Here is a 21506-nt window from a genome sequence, read left to right on the forward strand (position 1 = left end):
TCATAAGCAAGCTTTTAAAAAATAAATAAATAAATAAATAAATAATTATTAAAAACCATGGAATTTTTATAATAAAAAAAGAAAGACTTGCATTTCTATAGTGCCTTTCATGACCACTGGACATCTCAAAGTGCTTTACAGCCAATGAAGTACTATTTGAAGTGTAGCCACGTGCAGTGTGATAAACGTGGCAGCCAATTTGCGCACAGCAAGCTCCCACAAAGCAATGTGAAAATGACCAGATAATCTGTTTTTGTTATGTTGATTGAGGGAGAAATATTGGCCAGACACCGGGGATAACTCCCCTACTCTTCGAAATAGTGCCGTGGGATCTTTTACATCGACCTGAGAGAGCAGACGGGGCCTCGGTTTAACGCCTCATCCGAAAGACGGCACCTCTGACCGTGCAGCACTCCCTCAGCACTGCACTGGAGTGTCAGCCTAGCTTTATGTGCGCAAGCCCCTGGATTGGGACTTGAACCCACAACCTTCTGACTCTGAGGCAAGTGTGCTACCAACTGAGCCACAGCTGAGACAACTGGAAAAATGTGACATTGCACAAATATAAAATTAGTTTTTCAGGGCCAGAACTGTTGTTCAGTAATTATGACTCAGTACACCGTTTAAAATCCCAGTTGCACCTCATTCAACAAGGCTTAACTTTTTCGGGCGTTTTTAACAGCGATATTCAAGCATAAAAGGGGAAGTTTTCATCAGTTCAGTGATTTCAATTGATTGCCGGCTCCGGTGAGTTGAATAGTGTGCCCTGCGGAGAAGCAGGGAATGACTGACAGCTTTTGGATTTCCGTGTTTAACTGTGCATGTGTGTACTCCGGATGTTGCTGTCAGATTCACCGCTGTAATGACGGTGAACGCTGACAGTTTCACCATCATTACAGCCGCAAATGTCGGGCCATATAGTTTCAAAACTGGAAAGAGAAAAGTAGCTGTAGTTGTTTTTTATAAAGATTGGTATAAAAAGCACAGTAAAAGGGATCGAGTTCATCTTAATAAATGTAATGATGCAATTTATTGATGTTTCTACCAGAGAATTTAACAGTGAAAGTTTACCCATGCATAATTTCTAGCTACAGAAGAAAATTAGGATATTCTTTCCTCTAAACATCATTAAAACTGCAGTAGTCAAGTTTTTGTTTCTAAGTTCTAATCCGAATTTGAAGAAAGCTCAGCATCTAGTTCATTTTGAATCTGAATAATTGTGACTAGACCAAAAGTAAAGCAACTTGTCTGTTTAAAAAAAAAAAAAAAATATATATATATTTTTAAAATGTTGACATTGAAACAGTAGTCAGTAGATTGATACATTTATGACATTCTCTCTATGCTCTTTCCATCAAAGTCAGACATCTAGTAGCATAAATATACGAATTACATGCATCTTATCGTCTACTAATCTTAGAATATGAAACAAATGTGTTTAAACATGGCTTTTTGTTCCCAATTAGATACTTGGTTTGACTAAGTGTGCCTTGCTATGGTCTGTTCTCACTTGCTAGATACATCTGGCATTTGTCAGGTTATAAAATGGCCCAAAATTTGCGGTCAGAGGCTTACCGCGGGCGGATGCCTCCGACCTGTAAAATAAAATCTACGAATTTACCCGGTAGTCCGGGAGGTATTGAGATTCGCGCTCCTGGGCCTCTCCGGGTACCCGCGGTTCGCAAGCGCTCCTGAGATCACGTGGGCTAGCCCAACCAATAAAAGAAGGGAATCCCCATTCATACTTATGGGAGTTCCGTACAGACGGAATCTCCACAAGTATGAATGGGGATCACTTAAAAAATACACAAACACATGAAGTAATTTTTTTTTAAATTACGTATTTAAAATTAATTAAAATGCCAGTTAATTCAATTTTTTAAAATATTTTAACGGGGCTAAAAAATAAACTTATTGGACAGGATTTTTAATGTATGAATTAGTGATAACATTTTATTTTTCTATTTTTTGAAACACTTATGCTGGTAAAAGCGGGCCTTATGCCTGCTTTTACCAGGCGTAAGAATTTCACAGACATTCAGCGGGAGGAAGTTGGGCAAATAGTGTAACTCTCCGCCTGTGGGGTTCTTTTCCCAGGGATGCGGATCATCTGTCAAGAGGATTCTTGACAGGTCGCAAGTTCCGGGTTTTCGCGCATGCGCTTTGCATGCCTAAACCGGGAACTTGCACGGCCCCTACGGAGCGTACACACCTGTGGAGGTCGCAAACTACGGTCCATTATGAGGCTGACAGTACTGTTCCTTCTGCTTGGATGTAATCGTTGGAATGATACATCTCTTTTTTTAAAGGGGAGGCGACAACATGTGGCAGATTTTTCATTTTAAGTTTATATTTTCCTGTTAAAGCAGAGTACTGTCCAAAGTAAGTTGCTGGCAGCCAGATTAATTAACCAGTAGTGGTGCATTTGAATGTTTGTACCTGGATTCAGGCTACAGGCTGGAGCAGAAACCAGGATACCAAGTGCATCTATCAAGTCCTGTGCTGTGAGCATGTTGGTGCAAATGCATTGCTATGATAAAAGATCCATTGGATCCTGAGACCACTATATAAAAGGGAATTTTGTACTGCGAGCATAGTGCACTTGTAATAGGCAAACTTTATAGCATAAAATGCATGACTTTAATACAGGAAATTTTGGTTTATCCGGAGGTTAACTGTGCATGCTCGATCCACCGGCAAAATTCAGGAGTCGGTTCAGTAAGTTTTTTTTCTTTTCGTTGCAGAGCCTGACTGGTGAAAAAAAAGCAAGGTCTAGCTAAAGCTGTTGCTTGGCTACAGAGACGCTTGCAAGCTACGGCCGACTGTTTAGAAGCTGTTGTTAAGCAATAGGGTTTGTTGCTAGATACGGAGCTCAAAAGCTCCGTATGTTTTAACATTAGCGCTGGTTTGTCCGGCAGTTTTGATGGAACGGCAACAGCTCGGTCCCGTCGGTGCCGGATATCACAAAGTTTCCTGTAACAAATTTTGGAACAAAATTAATTTGGGGATTTGGAAACAAGTGAAAGATTACATTGTGACCAACAGTCCTTGCTAATGAGATGAAAAATCTGGAGGTATGAGAAGTTACACCAGTACGAAGGCTTAGTAAGGATGTGGGAAGTTACTCTAAAGAGCAAGACTCCGTAATCCTGAATAGGTAGTTTTGGAGTGGTGATGTAAGAACACAAGAAATAGGAGCAGGAATAGGCCACTTGGCCCCTCAAGCCTGCTCCGCTATTCAATAAGATCATGGCTGATCTTGGGCTCAGAGCCACTTCCCCGCCCACTCCCCATAACCCTTCACTCCCTCAACTTGCAAAAATTTGCCAATCTCCACCTTAAATGTATTTAATGACCCAACCTCCACAGCTCTCTGAGGAAGAGAATTCCACAGATTTATGACCCTCTGAGAAAAGAAATTCCTCCTCATCTCCGTTCTAAAAGGGTGACCCTTTATTCTGAAACTGTGCACCCGAGTTCTAGATTTCCCCATGAGGGGAAACATCCTCTCATCTACCTTGTCGAGCCCCCTCAGTATCTTATATGTTTCAATAAGATCACCTCTCATTCTTCTAAATTCCAATGAGTATAGGCCCAACCTGCTCAACCTTTCTTCATAAGTCAACCCCCTCATCTCAGGAATCAACCGTGGGAATCGTCTCTGAACTGCCTCCAATGCAAGTATATCCTTCCTTAAATAAGGAGTCCAAAACTGTACGCAGTACTCGCCAATACCTTGTACAGTTGTAGCAGGACTCCTCTGCTTTTATACTCCAACCCCCTTGCAATAAAGGCTAACATTCCATTTGCCTTTTTGAATACTTGCTGTACCTGCATACTAACTTTTTGTGTTTCATGCACAAGGACCCCCAGGTCCCTCTGAACTGTAGCATTTTGTAATCTCTCTCCATTTAAATAGTAATTTGCTTTTTTATTTTTCCTGCCAAAGTGGATAACCTCGCACTTTCCCACATTATACTCCATCTGCCAAATGTTTGCCCACTCACTTAGCCTGTCTATATCCCTTTGCAGGTTCTTTGAGTCCTCTGCACAACTTGCTTTCCCACCCATCTTTGTATCATCCGCAAACTTGGCTACATTACACTTGGTCCCTTCATCCAGGTCATTAATGTAGATTGTAAATAGTTGAGGCCCCAGCACCGATCCCTGTGGCACCCCACTAGTTACCATTTGCCAACCGGAAAATGACCCATTTATCCCGACTCTCTGCTTTCCGTTAGTTAGCCAATTCTCTATCCATGCTAATATATTACCCCCAACTCCGTGAGCTCTTATCTTATGCAGTAACCTTTTATGTGGCACCTTATTGAATGCCTTCTGGAAATCCAAATACACCACATCCACTGGCTCACCTTTGTGCACCCTGCTCGTTACCTCCTCAAAGAACTCCAGCAAATTTGTTAAACATGATTTCCCTTTCATAAAACCATGCTGACTCTGCTTGACTGCATTATGATTTTCCAAATGCCCTGCTGCCACTTCCTTAATGAAGGACTCCAGCATTTTCCCAATGACAGATATTAGGCTAACTGATCTATAGTTTCCTGCTTTCTGTCTCCCTCCTTTCTTAAATAGGGGTGTTACATTTGCGGTTTTCCAATCCGCTGGGACCTCTCCAGAGTCCAGGGAATTTTGGTACATTGCAACCAATGCATCCACTTCTTGTAAGACCCTGGGATGCAGGCCATCTGGTCCAGGGGACTTGTCTTTTAGTCCCATTATTTTACCAAGTACTATTTCCTTAGTGATAGTGATTATCTTTAGTTCCCCCCTCCCTGTGGCCCCTTTATTATCCATTATTGGGATGTTGTTAGTGCACAGTAGAATGCAAACTTTTTTTATTGGTTACTATATTATGTTGGATAATTTTCCTATTTCAACTAGATGGTAATAATTTCAAATATTAAAATATTTGTACACTTTTGGACATTTCAAAAATATGACAAGTCCAACCTTCCCAGCAACAACTTGCATTTATATAACGCCTTTAACATAGCAACATGCCCACGGCGCTTCACAAGCATCAACAAAACACACACAGATTTATTAATTTTAGTTTTTTTTTAATTTTAATGCTCCTTCACTATCTGAGCAAGTTTCTCCAATGGGTGGATTTGTAGGTTTGATCTATGTGCTGATCTCACTCATAGCGACAGTAGGAGCACTTAAACAGGCCTCACTACCCCTAGGGATAAAAAAAAAATTCAACCAGGATTCCTGGTCCTGATGGCTATCCAGAAAACTCTGCTGGAAATACATTTGCGTGGACCTTGAATGAGGACAGATGGGCTCAGCTGTGGCAGCCCCTGTGGCTGATCAGACTGCTAATGCTCAATGTCGAGCCTAATTCCTGAATAATGATCACTTGAGTAAGATACTGACTGTTGCCACTGGAACCGTACTAACAATACATCTTAATCATTAAAGAATCCTTCAGGGGAGGGAGGGTGAAAATAAGCAAAATGGTTTTTTAAAGGAGAAAAAGATGACTTACTTCTTATACTCAGAGAATGCTAAAATCTCAAAGTAGCTAACAACACGGAAGTGCCCATATTTGAATCCAGTGGATCTGAGCAGTTTCTTTTGGTTAGAGAGCATTTCCAGTGACCTCTCTTACTTAGTCCATGACTGCTAACTGCTTTGCTTCGATCTTTTAGTCCGAGATGCAACCCCCCCAGAAGTTTCTTATCTGTCTTTATATTTAAGTTGGTGTACAGGCCAACTGTAAAAAGTTAGAAAAGCTCCTGTATGCTTTAAAGCTTTTTCCTGAAGATACAGATTTTCATTTTTTTCGAATTATTTCAATGTTTGATTTGTCCAACTAATATGTAATTTCTCACTTGTCATGCGATGTATTACTTGTCGTTACAACCACAGCAATGCTTGATGCAAGGGATACCAGTATACGATGGCAGTCACTGTTGTTGTGGCAGATGGAGGGGAAATTAACAATTAAATCCAAAGGAGTATACGATTATATATAACACTGCTTATTTTTAAAAACAAATTCAATCCTTTCTCGGAGACAGCCAGCCAGGTTCTGCTGCTAAACATGCCTGATGTCTGAAATGACTATTTTCCACCCTTCCCCCAATAGGGCCTTGCTGGTGCAAGTGAGAATCCCACATGGATTTTAAAATTTGCCTGATCCATGGACCAGGTGGTCAACTGTGGGGTAAGTAGTCAGGCTGAAGGTGTCAACAAGGGCAGATGTCGATGACTAAGTTCAACGCCGCCTTCAGTTTGCCAGTGCAGCCTTCGGTCGCCTGAGGAAGAGTGTGTTTGAAGACTAGGACCTCAAACCCGGCACTAAGCTCATGGCCTAAAGAGCAGTAATGATACCCGCCCTGCTGTATGCCTCAGAGACATGGACCATGTACAGCAGGCACCTCAAAGCACTGGAGAGGTACCACCAACGTTGCCTCTGCAAGATCCTGCAAATCCATTGGCAGGATAGGCTCACCAACGTCACTGTTCTCGCTCAGGCCAGCATCGAAGCTTTGACCACGCTCGATCAGCTCTGATGGACGGGCCACATCGTCTACATGCCCGATACGAGACTCCCAATACAAACGCTCTACTCAGAGCTCCGACACGGCAAGAGAGGCCCAGGTGGGCAGAGGAAACGCTTCAAGGACACCCTCAAAGCCTCCTTGGAAAAAGTGCAACATCCCCACCGACACCTGGGAATCTGTGGCCCAAGACTGCACAAAGTGGAGGAGAAGCATCCGGGAAGGCGCTGAACACCTCGAGTCTCTTCGCCGGGAACAAGCGGAAGCCAAGCGCAAACAGTAGAAGGAGCGCACGTCAACCCAAGCAACCCACCCACCCCTTCAACCATGGTCTGCCCCACTTGTGACAGAGACTGTAGGTCCCGCATTGGACTCATCCGTCACCTGAGAACTTATTTTTAATGCGGAAGCAAGTCATCCTTGGTTCCGAGGGACTGCCTAAGAAGTAGTAGTAGTCAGGCTGCAGTCCCACCCCGCTATGATATACATGGATTTTGCAGGAAATCAGGACTCGTGTTTTGGTATTGTCAACCGTTTTCAGTGATATAGCCCACTGAACCAGATGATATACTGATGAGCAGTGAAATCCTTGTTGAATCTGTGGAGGTCTCAACCTGGGCCACTCCGAAATGGTCCAATCAGACTATTTTGCCTGTTATGCAATATATGTGACATCATTTAATTGTTAGCTTGGCTCAGCTGGTAGCACTCTCGCCTCTGAGTTAGAAGGTTGTGAGCTCAAGTCCCTCTCCAGGACTGAAACGCATCATTTGGGCTAATATTCCAGTGTAGTATTGAAGGAGTTCTGCACTGTTAGTTGTTGTCCATCAAACAACATCTGCTGTTTCTAGTGAATGTTAGCGGTCACATAGCACTATTCAAGGAAGCGTGGGGACTGCTCCCTGAACATTCCTGTATCAACCAGAAACAGATTTGCCAATCATTCATCTAATTGCTGTTTGTGGAATCTTGCTGTGCAGCAAATGGCTGCTGCATTTGCCTAAAATAAGTCATTTAAAGACATTGAGAGATGTGATAAGGTGCTACATAAATGCAAGTTTTTGCCTTTTTTAAATAATTTCATGAAAATTATATCACACTTTATTTAATGAACCGGTTTTCTTTTTGAAGTTTGAAGAGAATATTTAAAGCAATTTATGTGACGGTGCCTTCTCACTCATGATTTATCTAAAGATCCTTTATTTCAAAATCAGTCCATAAATGGTGTAAGTTTTTTCCGTAGAAGATTGTGGAATGAATTCAATTTATGCAGATTTTCCTTGTTTAAACTAACGAATTTAGAGAGATGATCAGACGGGTACACTTAAACAGAGTGATGGGAATGTGTATGTTCTGGATCAGTGAATACCTTCCAACATTGTTTAGAGGCTAGGAAGTGGAATAACTCGTTTTTGATCCTCTGTCTCCAAAAAACTGGAGTATTTGTACTGATCTTTCTTCAATTTCTCTGCCTTGTTTATAGGAGCTGCTTTGAAGTATTGCTGTATTGTAGGGAGGATGACTCGTCTAAAGAGTTTTGGGAAGAATTTTTAAAAACCATTCAGGTAACATTTGCAATTTTTGCACTCGTGTCTATTGGTGACTTCGGTTAATTATATAAATTAGTTTCATGCATTAAAATGTATAAATTACAGTTTATACCTGCTGTGTTGCAGAATGCTTGCTTTGTCTCCAGTTATTTGTGGCATCACATTTATATTAAATACACAATGTAATTATGATGCTGTTTCCTAATTTCCATTAACATTGTTCAATTTTTTTCTCCCCTATAGGAATGTCACAATGTTTTACAAAATGACTTAAATACAGAATTTGATGTACTAATCAGGATGAGTAAAAATGGAGGCCCATGGCAAAATCCAGTACTGATGTCCATCCTTAACCAAGAGTTAATAACTCAGGAATTAGGTACTGTAATTGGTGTCCTGGATAGTATGAAGTTTCTTAAGTAATTATATCAGCAGTTTTTCCCTCCTAAAACTGAATTTAAAATGTTTAATAAAAACATAAACTCTGGAAATACTCAGCAGGTCTGACGAAAGGGTCATCGACTTGAAACGTAACTGTTTCTCTCTCCACAGATGCTGCCTGACCTGCTGAGTGTGTCCAGCATTTTCTTTTTTTTTAGTTTCAGATTTCCAGCATTTTGCTTTTGTATCAAAATGTTTAATATTGAGGCTCTCGGTATTTGCTAAAACCTAGTTTGCAGGCTTGTCTACCACTGTGGATGAAATTTGGCAGAATGTTGAGGTTGTAGTGGGACCATTTCATAGGGTGCTTATGCCTGCGTCCTATGTTCCTGTAATTGGATGAACTCATTAATGCACACTGGTAACACTCAAGCAGCTGTTGTTTTCACTACTGCAGAACTAGTTTTGTGGTTTAACTTTAAACTTTATGGGTTCAGATTTTCTGGAAATATGCACCATAGTAATGCCGCCTTAATTGCATATGCCATTATTTAAACGGTAAAGTTCCAGGAAATGAATGGAGTAAGCGTGTTATTCCATTAGTTGTATTGTGCCATAATTTGCTGGGACATGCACGTCGCTCTGCCAATAGGTTCGCCTAAGCCAATAAAAGTTTGTTCTCGTTGCTCAGCCCACCATTGCAGTTAACGGCAACCGCCAATTTGGATTTAACACTCGTTTTCACACCACATAAACTGAAAAATAATGGTCCAAATGGTCTGACAGCGGATTAAAAGGTGCCTTCTCTGATTGCATTGATATGATGTGCTAAAATGTGTTTGCTGATTGGGGCAGTAAGAGAAGCCTAATCTTAGTTCATTTTTTGAAAGTGATTGATGCATTCCTGGGATTTGTGTGGGGGGTTGGGGGGGGGGGGGGGGGGAGATTGTAATTATATCACAAACCATTAAGTCATATGTTCAAACTCCTGTAATTATTTAATCCATACCATACATCTTCGGATATGTTTTTTTACTTTGTGTAAATTTGATTACTCAAATTTTTGAATGCAACAAATTACCGCTTAATTTGTTATTTTAAAATCAAATTGCAGTTTGATTTTCATTGTTGCTGACTGTTGCCATCTATAACGGGCCTTACATTGAATTGGAGGGTCCACAAACCAGGAAGGAGCGAGGCAATGCAATCTTTTTATTATTAAGACAAGTGTAACAATTGAAATAACACAATAAAGCAATCTCAAACTTTTACAATTGACAAGTTTCAGAGTAAAAATTCTGGTCAGAGATATCGACGCATGCAGTGTTGATTACTGAAATGTACAAAGTAAAAGAAAATTTTATATCGAATCTGTTGCCATTTGTTTTTTCCTGAAAGTGAGCAACATTTGACCAATTTGAACAATGTGCAGCCCAAGGAAAAAAGCTTTAGGGAAATTAAAATTTTAACTGTGTAACAAGCCCCGTCAAAGGAGTGCGAGCACGGAAAGTTAGCAGTGAACCCATCTAAAAGAAACTCTGAATCACTGGCATCAATGTTCAGCATCGGGGGGAGAATTTCTTTCTTTATCGGCCACTTGCATTAATATATCGGAGGTGACGGGCTGTAAGAAAGTGATGGCCGGAGTATCGCAGCCACAGAAACAAAATAAATAAATTAACTGATAAGTCCATTGGCTGGAAAAGGCTAGGTAATCACAGCCAGCCTCCCCTGCAAAGGTTCTGACAACACACACTTGTGGAAAGCCCAAAATATTTCACTAAAACAAAGTTAGTATTTAAGCATTCTGTCCAAATTAACCCGATGTACAGCAACGCTTACAACTATACAAATATGCCAGCAAAAAGAACAAGCTTCTGCTCATAGCCGTGGTTTTCTAATCCATCCAAGTATTAGTGATCTTTTTATTTAAAAAAAAAAAAAAAAAAATTTTTAAAATTACTCCGATTCTGGCTTTTTTTCTAAAGTGTTTCTTTTGGTTTATAAGCATTCAAAAATGTGATTTGTCTGTGTAGTGACAGAAAGTATAATGGCCAGTTGTTCCCGATCCGCCAGCTCTGCTCGCTGCAGCACTATTCTAATTATATTTCTGGGGCACGGCGGTCTCTATTCTGGCATTCATTGCCATTGCAGCGGTCTCCAGGCCTATGTTTTTACTTTAACTGTTTCAAAGTTACCAAACAGTAGTGAGGTTTGTTCTGCATGACCACCATTGATGTAAGGTTTCAAGTCCATTCTAAATGCGCTGGCTATTCTAAACTGTTACAAACATAGTGGTAGATATAGGCAGCTAAGTGGAAAGGCTAAAAAAGTTAAGTTCAAATTTCAGAGGGAAAACCCTGCCTGATTGGGGGGAAAACAATCATTCATTGTCCACTATGGTGGTGTTTGCTGTAGTACTAATTTAAAATGAGTTATGAGACCCTTATTGTGCCACAAATTTACTTAACAAGATGCAGTTGGATCCTGGGAGGTCACCAGGCAGTTTAGTTGAATGGTAATAACCCTTCCTATTTGAGGCATTTTATATGTTATGGCCTTTTGATTTGATGATATCTTGAGACTTTAGGTTTATAGTTGAATGAGCAGGTTGTTTTCCATCCAGTCAGTAACACCAGGTGGGGCAACTGGGTACAGTAAAATATATATTTTTAAAGACTGGTTGAGAATAGATGGAATAAAAATATAACGTTAAAAATAATAGCAAAAGAGAGTGGTGAAGAGGTAAGAATTTGTGGGCAAGGAATAGATGGGATGAATGGTGGTAATGTCTTAAAACTCCCCCAAATTTCTCCTTTCTTTCTGGATACTGAGAGTCCTTCAGTATCTCGCCTAAGTGTCTGACCTTCTTGTGTGAGCCTCAATGCTGAGTGTCAGTAGACCATTAAAATATGAAGAACATCCCAACCAAGATCAACCCTGCTCTAGCTTGATGTCTACACACTTGCATTTTCCAGCAGAAATCTTTGAATGGTAAATTGAAGCAAGAATCTTCGCTGATTATTTTCTGCCCTTTCTCCTAGCAGCCTAAAGGCACTGAGATAATTGTGGCAATATCGCCACAGCTCCAGCTGAGCTCAGCTAACTCATCCGTACATAATAGGAATCAAACCTGGGACCTTTCTCCGCTATGTTTATACTCGCTAGGCTGTTAGTGGATCATTAAAATTTATTTAAAGTTCTGTTTTAAGTGTTAATATTATACTACGAAAACTGTGCCAGACATTTGAGTACCCATAGTGTTTATTTCAACATCACCAGCATGCGAGCTAAAAACTTGAAAAACAACCAGTCCAGGGAGACTGGTATTTCCCTGAACGTATAAGCAGTCATGGTTGAAGGAGCAAAGGGGATTACCTAATCAACTACTTCATTTTAATTATGAAGCTGTTTAGTATTTGGGCATGGTACCTGCAGTTCATATACTCATTCAGATCCTTCTTTGCGCAGGCTAATATAATTTTGATATGCTGTTACATTAATTTAAATTGCACAGCTAATAAATTTAAATAGTGGCTCATTCAGTATAACATTCTAAGAGCACATCTAACTAACTAAAAGGTTGCTTTTTTTGTTGTTTGTTTACGTGAATATCCTTTTTAAAGTAATACGGCTTGTTTGCTTGGTACATTAGCAGCAGTTCATCAACGGTCCCTACCTGTACAATATCAGCTAAAAGCGGTACACATTAAGCTTGGAATTGATACTACCTCTTCAGTATGGTTAATGCTGAATGCATGGCATAGTAGGTAGAATTGTTATGGTGACTTAACCGCCAACGATCTGTCGAATTGAAACAAAAATTGGAGTTCCACCCCTGCTGTCCTGCCAAACGTGTCATTTTACCAAACTGGCTGAAGACTGCAGCTGCGCATTCCTACCCATCAGCAGCTTCATTCTGTTTTCAGCAACTGTGGAGTAATGATTGACTTGATAGGCTGTTGCATCTGCCACTTCAACAGACAAGGATAGGGTAGATGGAGGTAGGGCTGCTGGGTTAGGGCATCAGCTGCCTAGTTTTCATAGTGTGAACTTGTGGTTTAAAAATATACATATAATTAACTGTAGGGAAAAATTATGTAGTCTGACGAACTACAGTTTTTTAAAGAAAGATTGATCGTCTCAAATATAACAACTTAGAAAATAAAACTGATAAATTTACAAGTAGAATCATCTGTTTTGTTATTGTACCAGCGGTTGTATATCTATTAACTAGTCTGACTGCTTAATGTTTTTATTCTCACTTTATATTGCATGATCATAACACGTTGCTAATTGCAGAATTAGACTAATCTAAATGAAGATTCTAAAGTATTTCAATCTGCTGGACTTTATTTCACTATCTTCCTATCCATTGCGTTCTTTTTACAGTAAATGAATACTTGGAATCCGAGTCTCCGGTGTTCTTTGAATATAGAGTGAAATACTTGATGAAGTACGAGCATATCGGAGAAGCAATGACACTGACCAAATACTGTGTGAATCATCCTCAAACTGGCGGAAACAAGTACTTTCTCCACTTATTTTTAACCTGGCTATGCCGCTCATCACCGGAAGAAATCCTGCTGCAGGAGGTAAGGTTATGTGATGTTTCATTTGTAAACATTTTAATAAAATGTGTCTCAAATTTCAAAAGTACTCTAGAATACTTTTTTTAAATATTGCAGTAAGAAATTAGGTAAAATAATTTACTTGCAGGTGTTCTGACATACTACAGTTAGGCATAATACTACTGTTATGTTTGACTATCAAATGTTTTGAATGTAACATGAGAGAAAGTTCAAGACAGAAAAAGATCATGTGGCCCATTGAATCTTGTCTTGCCTTTTACTATTCAAACTTAGCCAACCTGCATTTTTAATAGTAGTCATGTCTTTGGTTCTCCAACCTTATTTTGTAAACTATACCAAATGTTAATCATCCATTGAGTAAAGTTTTTTTTTCTAATTTGTTTTAAGTTTACTTTTCATTAATATTTGTCTCCCGTTGGCCTGACCTGCACCTTACTTTAAGTTCACCTTGACGAGTTCTCCACTGAACCTTCTCTTTTGGAGCCAAGAGTGGAAAGTTTAACATTGTCTTGTTTCTTTATTTTTGAGATTTTTCTTGCCCTTCTCTGCACCCACTCCACTGTATGTTTGTTCCTTTTGAAGCATAATGACCACACTTATATGCAGTACTCCAAATGTGGTCTGACTAGTGCATTCTAAAGCCTCTGTAACTTTTGTGGACATGTGCTCCACTCTTCTGACTCTGACCCAAAATTCCATTTACTTTTTTTAAATTGTCTATCCGTGTGTGTGGGTATGGTAGTGTAGTGGTTATGTTATTGGACTGGACTAATAATCCAGCAACGGAGTTCAAATCCCACCATGAATTTGAATTCAGTTTAATAAATCGGGAAGTAAAAAGCTGCTACAGGTAGACTACCCTTTATCCGAACTTCCGAAAACCGAAACCCTCTAAAAACCGAAGGCGGGGATCCGCGCGCACGACTTACGCTGAACGAAAAAACCTTGGTTTTTAGAGGGTTTCGGTTTCGGAAGTTCGGATAAAGGGTAAGTCGTGCGCGCGGACCCGACCCCCACCGACTTACGCTGAGCGTCAGCGTAAGTCGTGCGCACGACTCCCCCCGCCGGCCCCGACACCTGCCGACCCACCTTCCGAAATTCTCCGAAAACCGAAACATGGCTGGTCCCGAGGTTTTCGGATAAAGGATAGTCTACCTGTATCAGTAAAAGTGACCATGAAATGAGCTCGAAGAGAAACGCTGAAAGTGATTTTCACATTTAAAGGAAAGGTGAACCTGACCTAGCAATAGTATTTCTCTTGGCTATTCATGATGTCAAGCTTTTGCAAAGTGTCGAAGCAAGAAGAATTTTCTTTGACTTTTCTCCCCTTGTTTTTCTGTATGACAGATTGCCAGAATTGACTGCCTGGAAGCCCTTGATGTTATTTGCAGATTAGATTCAGAAGGGCAGGTGAAACTGTCTTGGATTCTGTGTGTGGCATTCCTTACTCGGCAGCTAAGAAATGGAGACATGTATTGTACTAGGTAAATATTTTGCTTTTTTTGAGGTTGTGGCCATTTATATGGGGGATAGAATCTTCTAGTGCTGCGTGAACAATAATTTGAAAATACCGTACCAGATATTAAGCAAATTTAACTCCGTTCCCATGCCACTGACTCCACCCCTCACCCTAACATCTGTCTGAGGTTGAACCACACTGTTCGCAACCTTGGTGTCATTTTTGACCCTGAAATTAGCTTCCGACCACACATCTGTGGTATAACTAAGACCGCCTATTCCTACTTCTGTAACATCGCTCGTCTCCGCCTTTGCCTCAGCTCATCCGCTGCTGAAACCCTCATCCATGCCTTTGTCTAGATTTGACTATTCCAACGCACTCCTGGCTGGCCTCCCACATTCTACCTTGCGTAAACTTGAGGTCATCCAAAGCTCAGCTGCCCGTGTCCTAACTCGCACCAAGTCCCGTTCACCCACCATTCCTGTGCTTACTGACCTACATTGGCTTCCGGTTAAGCAACGCCTCGATTTCAAAATTCTCATCCTCGTTTTCAAATCCCTCCATGGCCTCGTCCCTCCCTATCTCTAATCTCCTTCAGCCCCCCCCCCCCCCCCCCCCCAAAGATATCTGCGCTCCTCTAATTCTGCCCTCTTGAGCATCCCTGATTCTAATCACTCAACCATTGGTGGCCGTGCCTTCTGTTGCCTAGGTCCTAAGCTCTGGAATTCCCTCCCTAAACTTCTCTACCTCTCGTTCCTCCTTTTTAAGACGCTCCTTAAAACCTACCTCTTAGACCAAGTTTTTGGTCACCTGCCCTAATTTATCATTATGTGGCTGTTTGCCAAATTTTTTGTCTTGCACTGCTCCTGTGAAGCGCCTTGGGACGTTTTACTATGTTAAAGGCACTATATAAATGTGTGTAGGATAAGTAAAAATATTGACATGGATATAGGCACTCTACAGGAAACTTTCGATTAACCGGCACCTAAATAACCGGAAATGTTGATTAACTGGCAAAATTCAGGAGTAGGTTCAGGTAACTTTTATTACTTGCCTTCTTCCATCAGTGCTGTGCAAGGGCGTGGCTGCAGCTGTTAAGCTACAGAGACGCTTGCAACTTGTGGCCATTGTTTTGCACCTGTTGCTTTATACAGAGCTCTCAGCTCCGTATCTTTTACTATAGCTTTCGGTTATCCGGAATTTTTGATGAACCGGCACCACGTCGGTCCCGTCCGTGCCGGATTAAAAAAAAGTTTCCTGTATAAGGATCTGATCTTGTGATTTTAAAAAAAAAAAAAAAAACCTTGGCCTCCCTTTGATTTTTTTCCCTCCCTTGCCCAGTTTTCCCCACCATGACTAGAACACAGTTGCTCTGTTCAAACTGAACTTACTAAAGTTAGTACAATGAAGTAAGTTGTGGGCTAAATAATTTGATAGTCATTCCTAAAGACACTGCAGTCTGGTGTTTCTTAACTTCATTGGTTTGCAGAATGTTTGCATCATTACATTTAAATGTGTATGGAGACTTGCAGTAGGATTAGATGCAAGTTTGCAAAACACATATTTGTGGGATTTATTGTTTTTTAAATCTGCTTCTTGGCAGTTTCATCTCTTTGAAGTAAATTGCTTCGTGCAAAACATACTCTGGTAAACCAGACTAGACACAACTAAATGGCACACCACTTCATTTGACATAGCATCTAATTATCCTACTGTGATTCCTAGGATAGCTCTGATTATAGCACACTGATGTCAACTCATTTTAATTTTACTTAGGGAGTTAATATTGGTGTGGAGCAAGCTGCAGCTGAAACTTGACGCATCCAAGCAACACTTTCTGGAGAAGTGTCATCACCTTTTATTAACATCCAGAAATGTCAACCACATCTTCCTCTTTATCAGGGTTATTCAGAATGAGGTAAGTAACCACGTGCAAGTGAAAGATGGTGTATTCCGTTTCCTTTACTTCTCATAGTTATTATACTTTTAACGCCCACTATTTATGTATGAATAGGGGTCCATGTATGTAGATCATTGAAATGAAATGGACAGGTACAAAAAATAATCAAAAAGGCTAATGGAATGCTGGCCTTTATATCTAGAGGAGTAGAGTACAAGGGGGTAGTAGTTATGCTGCAGCTGTACAAAACCCTGGTTAGACCACACCTGGAGTACTGTGAGCAGTTCTTGGCACCACACCTTAGGAAGGATATATTGGCCTTGGAGGCGTGCAGCGGAGGTTTACCAGAATGATGCCCAGACTCCTAAGGGTTAAGTTACAAGGAGAGATTACACAAATTAGGGTTGCATGCCCTAGAATTTAAAATGTTAAGGGGTGACCTTAAGTTTTCAAGACATTTAGGGGAACTGATAGGGTAGATAGAGAGAAACTATTTCCGCTGGTTGGGGATTCTAGGACTAGGGGGCATAGTCTAAAAATTAGAGCCAGACCGTTCAGGAGTGAAATTAGGAAACACTTCTACACACAGAGGGTGGTAGAAATTTGCAACTCTCTTCCGCAAACAGCAATTGATGCTAGATCAATTGTTAATTTTAAATCTGAGATGAATAGCTTTTTGTTAACCAAAGTTATTAAGCGATATGGGGCAAAGTTGTGGAGTTAGGTCACAGATCAGCCATGATCTCATTGACTGCCTGAACAGGCTCGAGGGGCTAAATGGCCTACTCCTGTTCGTATATTCCTATTCATTTAGAGTTTGAGATTTCAGATTTGTGTTTTATTGACCAGAGAGGCAGCAAGACTGTATTCATTGCGTGTGGGTAGCAGTGATAACTTGCAACTTTATAACCTGAAATGTACTATTGGTTGCATACTACGTGTGCTGTTTACAACTTTAGCCCCTTTTGCTTTAGTTACTACTTGCATGTCGATACATTTTTTAAAAAAGGTTTTATTCAACTTTTAACCTAATGTCTTTTGTGAAAATGTTGTGATTGTTCATGTTTCAAGCTTTCTGTGCTTTTTATTGGAGGATAACCATGCATTGTTAGGTTATGTCACTGATGGGGTGGGGGGAGGTATACAATCATGCCATTCTTCTGCCACAGCCCCTCCACAAAAATGTATTTTTTGTATAATTTATTTAGCATAGGTTCTGATTCTAAATCTATTTTTATACAGAAATACGAATCAATAATGTCATATTGTGGCCTTACAGAGAAATGTCAGTGTTAACTATGTATTTTGGCTACTTACTAAATTCGTTTTTTTTTCTCCGGTTTGTACTGCGAAAACCTAATAACTTTGAATATGTAATGTTTAAACATTGTAGGTTGGAGCTGAAGGCTTGCAATTCTGTGTGGAACTCTGTGCACGTGCCCTACGGATAGATTATCAAGATGAACCAAATATTAAAACTTTAGTGTGTAAAACGCTCTCGTATCTGCTGCCAAATGATTTGGATTTCTGTAGAGCATGCACTATTACAGTTTTTTTCTCTGAGTGTACATCAGAATCTTTTCACGCAGTTGAAAATCTGTACAGTCAGCCAGATCAACTGTACACTGAAGATACTAGCTCAGTTCCAAGTTTCCTTCGCTGCGAGCTGCTGCTTGTTTTAAAAACCACCTGGCCTTTTGATCCAGAATTTTGGGACTGGCGGATTTTGAAGAAAAACTGTCTTGCTCTAATGCGTGGCAAAGTAGCCTTAATTAATGCCCGTGGACGTGGTCTAATTGCGAAGCCTGGAGATAGCTTGTCGGCTAATGACAAGACTAAAATCAAGACTAAGGAAAAACCTGCTAAAACGTCGCGGCTAAGCCCAGGCGCATCCAAGGCAGATGGCCATATTACCCCAATGCATCGCTGTGTGTTGTGTAACAAGGAGTTCCTTGGCGGGCACATTGTACGCCATGCACAGGTTCATCAGCAAAAAGGTGCCTTTTCTTGCCTGATTTGTGCAAGAAAGTTCAGATTGAGGGGACAAATGCTGAAGCATTTAAAGACTCATGTGAGGAAGTTTCAAAAGCAAGAACTTTCTGCTCACACAAATACTCAAGAATCTTCCAGTGTTACTGATGGTTTGCAGGAAACCTGTACTCTCACAAATGGACTTCTTGATAATGATGAAAGAGCATCAACTACTTCAGAATCTGCTCGTGTAGATGAACCGAGTAACTGTAAAAAGTTAGCAGGAGATGAAGATATTAAAGTTAGTGTTGATGTTCCAATTGAGCCACACTGCTCAGCTGGTCTGGATGGAGCACTGAACGAACATTTGAAAACTCAGGAAGATCCTAACAAAGATGTTGCTCCTCGAGCAGATGATGATCTTGATGATGATGTTATTATAGTTGATCAAGTGGTAAAAGAAGAGTCTGCTTCAGATGCAGCTACTGTTCCGACCAAAAAGAAAATGAAAAACTGTCTTACTAAAAAACGTTCGACCGGTCACAAAAATAATGGAGCCCTATGCAGACAAGAACAGGTGCAAGATGATTCTGTTTCAAATGAAAAAGCAGAAAGTGATCGAGAAAGTGAAGGTTTTCTCTCTTGTCCAGGCCATGGCTGTTCAAAGGTCTTCACTAAGATACAGTTTCTGACGAAGCATGCACGGAAATTTCACTCCTCTGATGAAAATGTGCAAGATTACCTAATGAAGTGGTATAAGGGCAAGTGCCGTTACTGCCAAAGAAAATTCACCTATTCCCAGCATTTAATTGACCACCTAAAAAGGCATGTGCATCCTAAATTGTACTTCTGTTTACAGTGCGACTGTGACCAGCGGTTTAAATCTGCTTCGGAACTTGTAACTCATACCAAGTGTCATGAAGCTTTTCAAGCAAAGTGCAGTTTTCATGACTGTGACAAATTGTTTGATAGACTCGATGTGCTTTATGAGCATGAGGCACAGCATTACTTAAGCAGAAAAGCTATCCGGTTCACTGATTGTGATAAAAGAAACTTCCAGACAAGCAAAGTACTAAGCCACCGAGCAAAGACAAGTGAAGATAAACACTTAAAAAATGAACCGAATGCTGGGGAATTGCTAGTTCCATCGTGGAAGTCACGAAAAGAGTTTTCGGAACCAAAGACCTACCTTCACAGTATGGCTAGCAAGCAGAGTGCTACTCAAAATGGAAACAGCCCATCAAGTGATACTCCACACGTTTCCATTGAGTCAGATCCGAAAACCTTGACCGTTGAATCAGGCAGCATAAACTGTTGTATTAATAATGAACAAATAGTAAATGGACACAGTAAACTGAAAGAGACTTCGAGTGATTCAAACATAAATCCATTTTACTCAGGTGATGTGTCAAGAGATGGCATTGCTGATTCAGATAAGACCAGTCCTTCAGCAGATGCTTCAAAATCAGAGTCTACATCAGTGTTGCATAACAGTGTTCCAAAAGATGCTTTAAGGGAAGAGGCCACAGCAGTGTCCCAGAATAGCGGCAGTCTGTCACAGCAAAGTAAGGTTCCGTCAGCTTTGCAGTCATCCTCTAACCAAGAACAGAGTAGTAGCAGGGGAGAACAGAAGGGCTGTGGCCGACAACAAAAGTACTACAGGCCACAGCCACCAAGCTACCTAGATGAACGATATATCAGTATGCCAAAACGAAGGAAGCTAACCACCGGTTCAAATCAGCCTCCCAGTTCACGCGAGAATGCAGTTAATGTGAAAAACCAGCGACACATATGTCGGAAATGTTTCATGATCTTCAACAGCATTGAAGCATTAGAAGGGCACAACTCCCAGAAAAATTGTAGACCACTCTTTGTTATGGAATCAGATAGTGACGAGGGTAAGTGACACGATTTAAACTAAGTTCTCAAAAGTATAGAGTAACTCAGTTAAGCAGAATCCATAACTTTGCATTTTTGTTTGAAATGGGCGGCATTAAGCTGATGGCTTTAATAGGAAAAAATTTAGCAGTTTGTGCACTTTATGAAATGCTCGATTGAAATAATTCTTGTAAAGGGCTAAAAAAAATGACAGCAGAGGTTTACACAGGTAACAAACCGAAGAATGCTCCAGTGCATGTAGCATAAAAAGACAGAAATCCCAAATTCCTTGAATCCCATTTATGCCGAAGTTGCAATGGTTTCCGCGTTATTCTTGCTGACGGGAACTTGTTCTGAAATTTCCTGCGGAGCTCATTTACCTACGCTGCAAACACTGGTGTAAAGTGAGTACAAAAGCAGTGTCACCAATGAGGGTAATAAATAGCAAGTGCCGCTTCTGTCTTCTGCCATGGTGCCTCACTACTAATGCCTCTTGCCTCTGCTGCTCCCCGTCTTCTATTATACAGACAGGGGTATGCCCATTGGCAAAGCCGTTCCTTCTGCTTTGTACTACTTAACAAGTGGGTGGGGGAGTGGCGGTAGAGGTCCGAAAAGTTTATTGTACCAAAACTGATGGTAGTTTGGTTAAGTATAATACAGGTCTCGGTCGGAGTTTTTTTTAAATCACATAGAAAATGGTATCAAACTCCAGAAATCTCAGTTACGCAGATATCAAGTGACTTCGGGCCATGCTGCACCTAGACTTTTATGTGTAAGTGCAGAAAAGTTGCAGAATATTTTGGGCCAACACTTGTAGCATAAAGACATGTACTACTACACTTTAGGTACATAGGCCTGTATTTTCCGATCGCAGGCCTCCTGCGGGCAGAGGCCTGCGATCTGGAAAAATCTGCGCCCTTACCTGAGGGCTCCCGGGAGGCGCACTTCCGCTCCTGAGCCTCTCCAAACTCAAAGTGCGCAGGGCCCACGTATCCCAGAGGCGCAGGTAGTTCACAGCGTCCCTGGGATCACGTGGGCCATGGGGAGCCAATCACAGAAGGGAGACCTGTCAAATATATGAATGGAGATCACTCCCAAAACATAGTAAAACTTTAAATACATTTTTTTAAAAACATCACATTTTTAAAATGACTTGAAAGTACAATAAATTAACTGTTTTAAACAAAACTTTAAATTTTTCAGAAAAATAATAAAACATTTTAACGGGGCTGAAAATAAACT

At 40.7% G+C, this 21506-nt stretch overlaps 1 protein-coding gene across 1 annotated transcript in view; it reads left to right on the forward strand.

Annotated features, from left to right (window-relative positions):
* LOC147107750 (zinc finger protein 654-like) overlaps nt 1-21506 on the forward strand; it is a 50047-nt gene that overhangs the window by 23502 nt on the left and 5039 nt on the right. Inside the window, exons 3-8 of the mRNA XM_086007027.1 lie at nt 8017-8098; nt 8327-8462; nt 12857-13059; nt 14404-14540; nt 16292-16433; nt 17809-20284. Coding sequence (XP_085863153.1) covers nt 8017-8098; nt 8327-8462; nt 12857-13059; nt 14404-14540; nt 16292-16433; nt 17809-20284 — 3176 coding nt within the window. The remainder of the gene's footprint in view (nt 1-8016; nt 8099-8326; nt 8463-12856; nt 13060-14403; nt 14541-16291; nt 16434-17808; nt 20285-21506) is intronic.

This window comes from Somniosus microcephalus, chromosome 14, assembly GCF_052327205.1.
Source record: "Somniosus microcephalus isolate GS21.2 chromosome 14, FLI_Smic_1.0, whole genome shotgun sequence".
Classification (NCBI taxonomy): Eukaryota; Metazoa; Chordata; class Chondrichthyes; order Squaliformes; family Somniosidae; genus Somniosus; species Somniosus microcephalus.